At 32.3% G+C, this 12,388-nt stretch overlaps 1 protein-coding gene across 2 annotated transcripts in view; it reads right to left on the bottom strand.

Annotated features, from left to right (window-relative positions):
- The window catches only part of LOC106462686 (neprilysin-2-like), a 56,267-nt gene that overhangs the window by 26,690 nt on the left and 17,189 nt on the right, over positions 1–12,388 (bottom strand). For both annotated transcript variants that reach the window (XM_013922633.2, XM_022390013.1), the window contains 7 exons: positions 10,844–10,879; positions 8,261–8,422; positions 7,897–7,980; positions 6,923–7,128; positions 1,819–1,998; positions 1,596–1,682; positions 581–705 (listed from right to left, as the gene is read on the bottom strand). In XM_013922633.2, coding sequence (XP_013778087.2) covers positions 581–705; positions 1,596–1,682; positions 1,819–1,998; positions 6,923–7,128; positions 7,897–7,980; positions 8,261–8,422; positions 10,844–10,879 — 880 coding nt within the window. The remainder of the gene's footprint in view (positions 1–580; positions 706–1,595; positions 1,683–1,818; positions 1,999–6,922; positions 7,129–7,896; positions 7,981–8,260; positions 8,423–10,843; positions 10,880–12,388) is intronic.

The raw sequence follows: 12,388 nt of genomic DNA, 5'->3' as shown, positions 1-12,388 counted from the left end.
TTTTCTGGATACAATCCCATTCGAACTTATAGTAAAGTGATGACAATGAATATATATATATATATATAAATATATACCCCATCTTTACGACACTTAATATCTAAATATTTCGTTTTAATGCGTTATTATAAATCGGGTTTTCTAAATTTTAGTTGTTTTAAAAACAGTTTTACTTAACTGATGAATGCTATTTCCATCTGTATACTTTTCACTCCCGCAACCAAGCTGTATAAGATTGGTACCAAAAATGATTGTTTGGTTTGTATTTTGCGCAAAGACAAGAGGGCTATCTGCAGTAGCCTTCCCTAATTTAGCAATGATAGAATAGCCAACACTAGGCAGCTAGCCAACACCACCAACCACCATTTATTTGGCTACTCTTTCACCAATCAATAATGGGATTGACCGACACTTTATAGCCCCCCCCAAGACTGAAAGGGTGACAAGGGTTTGAAAACTGCGAGTCGATCGCCCTAACTACCAGTCCACGCCAAGCCTCTGTATTGTATGAAACTCTTGATAAACTTGTTTGTAGTTATTCACTTTAACTCGTGACTGACAAACTGAAAAATGCTGTTACCTTCGACGAGTCTTGGCAACAATTTGGCCCAGTTGTTTGAAATACGTCAGTGCGTAGACAACAACTGGTTCAAACTCGTCAACTTTTATGGGTAGGAAACTGTTGAGGTAGGTTAGCCATGAAATCTAGAAAGAAAGAAAAAAGGAATGGGAGTGGGTCTTCAAATACTCTGTTACAAAAATGCTCATTTCATTTGGGATATAATCTTTAACATTTTATTTTTGTTGTATCTGCAATGTATGATAAGATTACATTAGTTGACGTGTAATACAGTTTTTTCTAAAATACAATTTGATAAAAGCATTTATGAACAAACTAATAATACCGTGGAAAATGTAGTTTATTAGTTTCAAGATAATTCCCCATTTGAATATTTTCATTATTGTCAATATTCGTATGAGAGGGCATTGAACTAAACCATTGACGGAGATGACTATCGGTGTGCTGCCAAATCCCATGTTGTCTAAATCTTATTCAAATGACATTCATTTGAATGGGTATGACTAAACAAGATCCAAAAACTGAGTATTCTGAAACAATAACATAGGGTAACAATACTTCTAAAGAAGCATAAAATATTTTCCCCTTGAGTAAATTGACCAGGTTGATAGATTAGTTCATTTACTTCCAATGTCTCTACATGATAAAAACAAAGATAATATTTCGCACATGGTGATGACAAATAGAGTCGGATTTGGCAGCACGCCAGCTTAGTTTCAAATGACCATAACTAGAGAGTACTTTCAAGAAAGAATACAATTTATTCAACAGTGTTCTTCAGTTCTACTCTAAAGCTTTTGATAATAGTATAATCAAATATTTTTTACGAGAAAGCACATGTGAAGCACAAAAGTGACTCAGAACAACAGGTAACTAGAGCGAAAGGAACTTATTCACATTCCTTGAGTAAGATTCTACTTTAACATTTTAATTTTAAGTAAACGTGAAACACTCATCTTATTAAACTAAAGGAGACAAGAAACACTAAATGTATTTTTCGTAACACGTTACTTACCTGAGGAACGAGTTCATTCAGTTCCTTAACTGTCATCTTATTATACATGACGCCAGCATCATGACGATCTGCTTTAGGTATTGAAGCCTTCAATAAAGAAAACATTTTCAGTGTTACTGCAATTTTTTTTCAATATGAAGTCCAGTAATAAAAATTTATTTAGATCCTTCGAGACACTTACGTATTTCTAGTCTGTATTTTTGTATTTCTAAAAATTACTTACGTTGGCCAATTGAATTTCGAAATTCAAAACTTCTTCCATTTCTGTTTTGACATACTCTCGTTCTGCTCCAAATAGCACAGCGACATCTATCATCAATTTAAGGTAAGCCTTTCTCTCACGCTCACTACTTCTTTTCAGGTAGTATTCTCGACTTGGAAGGCCAAGTGGCATTTGATCTAACTGTAATATAAAAACCAAAGCGATTTTACTTGAAAAATGGACAAACAAACTGAAGGTTATATAGTTTATGAACATTATATCATCACGAGGTGACACTATATCTATAGTCTGTACTTGAGGTAGTTTAGTAATTAGTACTGTCTCTTCGCCTCCCATTCCTAATTTTTGGGTTCAGTGACGTTAATTAGACACGAATTACAATACTTTTACAAAGTAAAGAAATATTCTAACAACAAAACCATTATTTCATAGTAGTTGTGGTTCTACGTTTCAATTATTTCTTTACCGTGCTCTAACTAGGATAAATTATTATACTTCTTTCATATAACATTTAGATTTGGTGGACTTTATATGTTCATGATCACCATAAATTTATATTTCTTTCATTATCACGTTTAAACTGATTTGATAATTCTTAAGATCATTATTAAATGCAAGATTCCAAGTCATTGGTTTATACACCAGACGTCCTCCGGTGGGACAGCGGTAAGTCTACGGACTTACAACGCTTAAATCTGGGGTTCGATTCCCCGCGGTGGACACAGCAGATAGCCTAATGTGGCTTTGCTGTACAAAACAAGCAAAGAAACAAACCAATGTAGAGAAGTATATACTGTATTATGGACCCTAGCATTACCACAAACCTTATTTAACAGACATGTACAAACTCAACCTAAGATCAAATGTGCCTTCATAACTGTGTTGTTTTCTTTGATGAGCTTATAACTTGAAAGATCACGCTGTTATATATGGCGGTATCATGGTTTGAAGAAATTTCACGTTTAATGATGATTCAAATAAAATTTTAAACAAATAGTTGTTGTTTAATTTGTTGTGTTGTGTTGTTAGTGCAGAGCTACAGAATGGGATACCTGCACTGTGTTCACAGCGAGGAATCGAGCCCCAGAGTTTAGCGTTGTAAATTCATAAAATTATCACTGACCCCTCCGACGGACTTAAAAATAACGCAATATAACATATGAGATATATAAATAGGTAAACAGTAGAGTGTCATAACTGGATTTGGCACATACATGAATAAAATGACATCAGGTTGTACAAATCATGTAATCATACAGAAAAAAAACTGTTTCGAAAACAAGAAAATACAAATCATTAGAAATGATTTGAAAAAATTCTTCTTTCAAAAAGAAAAAAACTCCTTGTAAAATAGTTTGATACAAATAGACCCAAATAAAATAAATCCTCAGTATTACCGACAGTTGCAATTGAGTTATTATTGCATAATCCATGGGTAACGTATGATGATGACGGGAATGAAATTAGTAGCCGAAGCTTTGACCATTAAATCAAACCTACAATTAAAGTTTGTTATGTGAAATTTAATAAGTTGTTAATGTGTTAGCAAATTCAGACCACTGATATCTGAATATTGCAAATCGAGGTTTCAGTTTTTACCAGCAAGGTTAAGCCTAACATGTAACAAATACTGAAGGTTAGAACAGGCAAGAGTGCTTTTTTTGTTGTTGTTGTTGTTTTTTTTGGGGGGGGGACAAATATTTTGGACTGCAAGAGTCACCAGAGTCGACTTTGAGGATTATATGAGTCATATAAGTAATATGTCGTCAGAATAAGAATGAATTATACTTTTGACTGATGTAGTTCAATGTTGCGTACAGTACAGGACTGATACATGATCTTCCAAAACATAAGCCCCAAACATCGAAATCAAAGTTTTGACTTTACTACATAACCTGTAGTAGTATAAGTAAAGGCTTAAGATTGCGTTTTCAGTAATTTTATGCACAAGTCGTAGACGTTTAATAACATACAAAAATCGGATCAAATGAAAGAGACTTTATGGAGGGATGGCAATATTTGGGTGTACGAAAATTTCCCGACTTGACTTTTGGAATTATATGGACCAAAAACAATAAGTATCGCTTGAGTATTAACTACGGTCTTGATTGAAAGAACTTGTTGCTGTGTTGATTTAATAAGATGTTACAAATCTACTGTTCATCAGCAATAGTTTCGTTGTTTTTTAAAAATAATTATGTAGTTCATAAGGCCGACGTCAGAAACTATAGTTTCCTACTTGCGTCATGTAGTCTTCTTCGGATATTACTACAGAAAGTTAGTGCAAGCTCGTCTACTGCAGTCGTCAACGTAACGTCGCTAGTCCTTCTCGAACATTCGCCAGCATTCGATTTTCAGTTACATTTGATCACGCGTAGTAATTTGGACTGTGCTAGATTTTTGTCACTATAGATTGGAGTAAATTAATTTGCAGTTATTTGCACAACTTTAAACAACGATACGTGTGGCCACAGGGCAGCTAACAATGAAATTTGTTTTTGAGATCTTAAAGCAAAACTTCCCAATGGTTTAGAACTGAAATAAATCAGTTATTTAATTTTTTATTTCCTTCTACAAAAAAAGTATAACAAAAAGATATTCCTTCTGTCAATATTGACACTTCTTGCTGCTTCCGATAAATTCTGTCAAAATGGACAAAAATTATATATTGAGCCAAACTTTTGCAATAGCTTGAAGACTTTGAAAACCGTAAGTATCCCCAAACTTCAGTTCCGAAGATATTTTTCATGACTCTCTCAATTATTGACTTATATATGTACCAAGTCAAGTCGTACGATATTTATGCTCCCAAATATTTACCCTCACAAAAAAAACTACTTTTGCCTCTTCCGATTTTTTCTGATGTTTATTGTGTTTTTGAGGAACTATGACTTATACATATAAACGTGGAAAGTTGTTGTTACAATTTATACCTATTTCGCTGACTTTTTTAGTTATTTCTATCAGGCTAGTTTACATATCAAAGTTTCTGCTCACGATTTGTGACAGTCAAGAGTTTACAGGTAAAACATTCAGTCTCTTGTTCTTTCCAAACTCAGTTATATAGTTGCCGAAAATTATGATCAATTGACTTAACAAAGGAAATGAAAATTGATATAATCTGCAATGTCAAGAATCGAAAGTCACGAAGATCTGTATGAACTATAACTTTAGAAACAAAGAGAAATTTTGAATATTTTAGTTGTGTTCGATCTATAATAACCATCACTATTTCAAGTATTTATCTTTCATACCTGATTGGAGTTACTTGTTCACACACATTTATAGTGTTTTATTGTTGTTATTGGTGTCTCTGTCCTATTGTAGCACGGTATTGCATGTTTTTTATTTATGTATGAGCTTAGAAAAGTACTTAACAGAGTTAACTATTAACAGATATACTATGGACAAAGTGGCCTCATAATTCCTATCGTAAGATTATAATACTTTGATGAACAAGTAGAGTAGCACGCACCTCACCAACAAACAGTAACGTGTAAAGTGACATACTGAGAAACATTATGTTTTAACTCAAGATTAACTCATAAAAACCACTACATTAGATGGTGTTGTTATACTCATTTTATCTGTTTAACCAGGTGTTAAACCTGGTAAAACTGTTGAAGTTTTTAACTCTTTTTTTGTAAATTGTTTAAGATATAATTTATTAAGTTGATTAGTGTATAATTCCTGCCTTACAGTTTTAATGGAATCTTTCTATTACTGCTACAGCTGTATCTTCATGTTAAATACGTGCCGGTAAACATTGTTAACGAACAAAATAACGTCTATACTTTGAATTTGCAATTTATAAGAAAATCTTTAAATTCCATTTTAAGGACGAACTATCACTATTTTTTGCTTAAGAGTTTTACATATTTTAAAGTTTGTAAATAACGTTTTGGTTTTTGTATCCACAGAACGAAGCTTAACAACCTTGAAAATAGAAGCCGATTAATGTCAATACACTGTCAGTTGTTGCATCGAGATTTTAAATAAAGATAATTTTGTTCTTACTCGTAAATGAATGAAAATGCTGCATATCTTTACTTATTTTTGATAATTCAAGTACCAAGCTCAATACTTTACAATATAAAACAAATCAGCAAAGGTGATCTTGTTCTTTTTGACATTAAATGTCTTAACATACTTTAGGAGTATGTCTTAACACCCAGTCTGCGAACCAGGTGGGCTACTTAGGAGTGTCACGACTTTATGTATTCAAATTAAAATAAAAGCAAATGTACTCAGGTAAAGAAATAGGTCTGTTAATCTAAAAACAAAAACAAAACACTTTACTACCAAAAGATAGTGTTCGGCCATGAAGATGCAGAGTTTAGTGTGTTGGACGAGTGTGTTCCTCTTGCACAAAATATTAGAAGTATCCACTTCAGGTAGGTACCGCAGTAAGCCAACTTACAGCAGCAAGTAAGCTTCCTTGAGCTATGTTTTGTGTGGGAAATTGGATTAGTGAACAGGTTTTACTCCTTCATAATCTGGACTCTAGAGCGAATTCGGGCACGCTGGTGGACGATTCAGATTCCAGATATCGCAAGGAGTTCAAAATCTTCATGTAGAAGTTTTATTTTAAAACAAAAGAGGTTGCCGGAAAGTTTTGTTTGAAAATCAATCCACCAAAAATATCTTCCTGACTCCTAAACGGGTTGTTAAATTTGAATTTAGTATCAATATATCATTCTATAAAACCCATGCTCCATCGAGAATCTACAAAAACAACACGTACAATTGAGATATGATGCCTCCTCGTCTGTATGGAATAAGGTAAAGTTTACTTTTAAACTTTCTCTTGAGTGGCGGCAGGTTTAAATAGTATCTAAAACTGGCACGTTATTCATTCCTCAGTCTATGGTAGTAGATACTAAACATGTTTTATGACAATAGTTTTATCGTGGATTTTTTCACTTACTAATTATTAGTATTTATTGATTAATACACGGCATATATAACATACACAAATGCGACGTATTATTTATACACTCTTATTTACTTTCACTCAGAGATTCTTATTAATAAAAACTGTTTTCCTAACTTGAAATATATTTATTATCATAATATTTTTCAGGTTCTAATACAATTAAATTACCTGTATGATATTAACCGATGAGTTCTTATCGTCAGGTCCAACCCATTGCTCAATAATGATACCCATGTTATAATCGCCACGAAGTAGACCCAGTAGTTTCTCGATTGGCCACGAGGGTTCGGTCCAGTTACCACTGGTTACTGGCCAACCTTCAAGACTCTTGATGATGTCTTGAAGTGGTTTGTCACCTATAGCATCAATCTGGCCTGAAATGTTTAAATGAGAACTATCCTTTTTAATACAAACTTTAACAGTAAAACAAAGAGAAATAGAGACTAACACTTCTCTGTTTTTCAAAGATTTTCAGAGATAGAGAACAACTCAAATATTTTCAAGGATGGTGTGTGGTGTAAAGTTCATATACAATCCTAATCAATACTGGATCGCATTTGAAAAACAAATAGCTAGTTATCCTCAAATTATCCATAATATACCACAAATTCATATTCGTCGAAACCTCTTATTTTATGAATACTGTATTGCATGTATTCTCTATTTTTATCAGAAACAACCCATTCTGATTTCCAAATTGATTTAATTTTTATTAAATCGATAAATAAAAGTATCAAAGGAGAAATTATTAAGCAGTAGCTAATCAATACTAATTTTAATACAAAATATTACTAAGTTACTTTTAACATTTTGTGCATGTGAATATAATCTGTTTCCATTCTATTGAACGTAAATTTTCGTTTAAAAGAATATTGCACCTTCTTCCGTTTATAACATGTAGTTCAATTTCGTAGTCATTGAATAAAACATAACTGAACACCTGAAAACTCATCTTGCTTTTGATTTTCAGCAATATTAAACATTAAAACTGTTAGGAATCTGCTGACACCTTAATTCAAACTACACAAAAAGAACGTGAAACCATTATCGTTTTAACTAAAAAACACAATACACAATAAACTTAAAGAATTAATAAGAGCGAATATTGTCGTCCAAGAACAATGATATAGTTTATAAATTACCCATCTTAACACAAGACTTGTAGAATGTTTTCGCTTTTACGGTGGCGCTGTTGTCGTAGGGATTTGCTGCTTCTTCCAAAAGACCTAAAATGTTAAAACAACTTCTAAACTTTTAGCCACATAGAGTAATACAATGAAAAATAACTCCATTGGATGTTAAAGCTTAAATAGCATGAAAAAAAAGAGCTTGTAACAGTTAAACTGACGGCCACTTATCAGTTTTCGTCTCAAAATACTATACATTATTAATTGGAATGTATGAGAACTCTATAAAACTAATTATTTTTAGCTTCTAAATATTATTTTCTGTCTCACTACTAATACAGTAAAGCCTATTTCCTGCCTTTACATCTTGAAAATTTACCTTTTAATATGATCTGCAACTGATCAGCCAGCACTTCAAAAGTGCTTATACTACTTTTGTCTTCTGGAATCACGTGGCGTTTGTTCCATGTGCCACAAGCATACTGAAAAAAGTTTTCGCAAGGATCGACTGTCTTGTCCATAGCCAGTAACAAAGAAGCCGCTGAAATTACCAGTAAATGTTATTACCTAGCTTTTTTAGACTGTAGCTCATACAAACACACAAATACACACACGTACATATATTTTTCTCATAAACATCAAGTATTTGTCTTCATGAAAATTAAAGCCTGTTCGCTGTAATAAGAGATCACGTTCAAACTGAACAGGGGTTGTGTTAAGCAACAATTATCTTTGTCAAATCAGAAAGTTTCAGTTATAAATACAAGACTTTATAACCCGAAGATTTCCGTTTTATATCAACATCAACAAACATCTAGATAATCAAAACGTATTTCTCCTGGAACCAGGTTTCAGTTGTGTTATTAGTGTTGAAAGGAAGATTATCGTACGCCATTTTGAAAACAGAAGACTATTAAAACAATTAAGTTGACGATAATCAGACATTTTGAAAGTCGTTATTTCTTCTGTCAAGTTCATTGTGAAACATTATTCCAAATTTAGTTCTTCCAATACAAGGATACTAATTCAAATGTCTCCATGATCGGAATGGAAATAAGTAAACTAAAAAACTAAAAAAAATATCACTTGGTAATAAACGCTAGTAGTATACATTCTAATACACAGTCTAGTATTAAGATAAAATCTTTTTTATTGCCTTTAACTGAAAGAAGCGAAGATAAATAAAGCTCAAATCGTCATCAAAATCGTGAGTGAGAGATAAAAAGTCACTGGCCATGAAGTAAACTTTTTCATTATTGTGAACTGAAAAAAAAAAAGAGAACATGAAGAAAGCTCCAGTCTTTATCAAAATCACGAGTGAGAGGGGCAGTTCTCACGATTAGGACACTCTTGAAAAAACTTTAGAAAGAAGCCATAATGCCAAAGGGTGTTCAACTTAGCTTATGTATCAGTGTTATTATATAATACAGATATAATTCACCAGTGTTTTTTATATAGGAAGGATTTAGAGAGAGAGAGAGAGAGAGAAACAAAAGTGGAAATGTGTGCTGCGTTATAACTACAGATAAAAAAGGGTAGCATCCCAGTTAGCATTGCCATTTATGCGACTATAATGTAAAATGTTTCGTGGTTCATTTCTTCCAAATTTTGAGTTGTTTGACTACACTCGAACTCTAACACTTGACTTTCTACTGTGGCGTATGATATAACCCATTCCGTGTTAGTTTTGTGACTTCTTTATCTATCAACAATAGTTTTAATAGTATTTTATGTATTGTGGACCCTACAGTGACCTTTTCTCTACATCTGATTTTTGGTCAGTCTAACAATACTCTTCTTTTCAGTCCAGTTATTTTTATACTCTGAATCTGGTTCAATATACTCACAGCTCTTTAGTTCTGAATTTTGTTTTGAAGTTATTCTTATCGTATGATCACTGAGGCTACTTCCTAACGTGTGGACTAAATTTTAACTTTGGATACCGGAAATCCATTATCAATGATCAAAAGTCAGTGTCAGATTAAAATTATTCAGTATTCAAATAGTAACTTATTGAAATACATGCATTTTTTTGACATCTATTTTATGTATTCAACACAAACAAATGTTTACATTTTCTTCGGGGAAGTGGGTACTGTTGTGTACATAACAAAGGAATTTCTGCTTATGCAAATAAGATTATCATAAAAAAGTAATTTACAATGTTTGACTACTCTAACTATAAGAGAATGTCAGTTAAATTACGATTATGTTTTAATATTTTGACTTTTTTTACAGTATCGTTTCTAAAAAGTAAAAAAAGAAAAAAAACGACGGAATCTCTTCATCATCTACAATACTGCTAAATTCATAGTTTTGAGTGTTAGAAACTCTGTCTGTAACTGAAAAACTATTTTCATACAGTATTTCATGACATATCAAGATACTTAACTAATATAAGTCGGTTGAAATACGGGGATCAAAGTTCAAGTAATTTGTGTCAGCATAACGAGACAAAACAGTACAGTACTGTAAATATGATATATGACGTGAATTTGAACTATTTAATAAGTGTTTTCATAAATATAACTTTGTTTTATTTTTCCGATACAATCTTCTGTAGTGAGTTAAATGAATTTCATCTGGGGATACTTTGGGGTTATAAAAGTTACTCTGAATGACCATTTTATTATTGGGATTGTCTTATTATTATAAATAATATGAAACCATTGTATACGGAAATTATTTATTATTAGTATTCCTAAAAATATAAAATTAAAAGCTGATTAATATATTAATAAAAAAATTAATAAAAACACTTACGTATATAATAAAATCATAAAGATGTGTGGAGGAGTTAGTGTTTACAGTAATAGAATTATTGTCTTCTACAGAAAACTCATTAGTGAAGTTTACATGAACTTTTATTTTTGAAACTAAACATTTGAAAGATAAAAGGTCACTTTGAAATATAACTTCGTTTGAAACATTCATAATTTCACAAACTTTACATTTTTCCTACCTGTTTTTATGCATGCTGGAGAAAGACAAATATCATCTGGAAGAGACAGAAAAAACAGATAAGACATCTGCTTATCTAATATGAAAGTAGAGCGTTTAATAACGTTTCGGCTAAAATCAACACAACTGCTTGTACGAAGCCAGCTGTAACGAACATCATACTTTAATGAAGAAATATGGAGTGTTTTGCATTCGAATTACATATGAAACGTTTGCCGTTAAATGTAATGAAATATTTACTGCTTATGAATGGAGTATCAATAAAGCCAACCTTTCTTATCAATCTTTGGGTACAGGTTGAAAAAAAAATTCCAGAAAAAGTCGTGTTTCTCTTTCTTTTTTTTACAGACTTTTTAGCTATATTTAAAGCTACACTAATATCTTCGTTTCTTAAATACGTTTGCAAAAATGATAAATTTCAAAGGCTCTTTCGGAATCTGATATGTATTAGATCAAGAATTTTAATTCTCCTATTTAATCAATAACTTCTTAGAAAATCAAATCATCGTTTTGTGATGACTCAAGTACCTCACAATAAACAAGAAACACTAAATATCACCAACTTGTGAGATGATTTACAGATGAAAAAAAATTAGTTTCATCTTTGATGGAAAACCTTTCATCTAAGAGATATAATATGTAGATTTTAATGATCGCCATTGTTAGTTAGAAACATGAGAAGAACATGGCTTTTACATTAACGACAAGCTTTGTAGAACTATTTCTAGTTTCCGACTTACGTCCTTCAAGAATTAATGTGTTAGCCGTTTCTGAGAGTATTTCAGGTTATACTTAACTGTACGATAAACACGTATTAGAATATTTCCAATATGACTAACAGATGTCTTCTATTTATACCTTCACACTAACAGTAGGTTGTACTAACACATACCGTTTGTTAACAGCCAGTTGTATAAACACGTACCGTTTTGTTAACAGTTCATTGTACTAGCACATACTGTTTGTTAACAGCCCATTGTATAAACACGTACCGTTTTGTTAACAGCTCATTGTACTAGCACATACCGTTTGTTAACAGCCCATTGTACAAACACGTACCGTTTTGTTAACAGCTCATTGTACTAGCACATACTGTTTGTTAACAGCCAGTTGTATAAACACGTACCGTTTTGTTAACAGCTCATTGTACTAGCACATACCGTTTGTTAACAGCCAGTTGTATAAACACGTACCGTTTTGTTAACAGTTCATTGTACTAGCACATACTGTTTGTTAACAGCCAGTTGTATAAACACGTACCGTTTTGTTAACAGCTCATTGTACTAGCACATACTGTTTGTTAACAGCCCATTGTATAAACACGTACCGTTTTGTTAACAGCTCATTGTACTAGCACATACCGTTTGTTAACAGCCCATTGTATAAACACGTACCGTTTTCTTAACAGCACATTGTACTAACACATACCGTTTGTTAACAGCCCATTGTATAAACACGTACCGTTTTCTTAACAGCACATTGTACTAACACATACCGTTTGTTAACAGCCCATTGTATAAACACGTACCGTTTTCTTAACAGCACA

The sequence above is a fragment of the Limulus polyphemus genome, unplaced genomic scaffold, assembly GCF_000517525.1.
Source record: "Limulus polyphemus unplaced genomic scaffold, Limulus_polyphemus-2.1.2 Scaffold1225, whole genome shotgun sequence".
Taxonomy (NCBI): Eukaryota; Metazoa; Arthropoda; class Merostomata; order Xiphosura; family Limulidae; genus Limulus; species Limulus polyphemus.
This window is presented reverse-complemented; position numbering and strand designations above follow the sequence as displayed.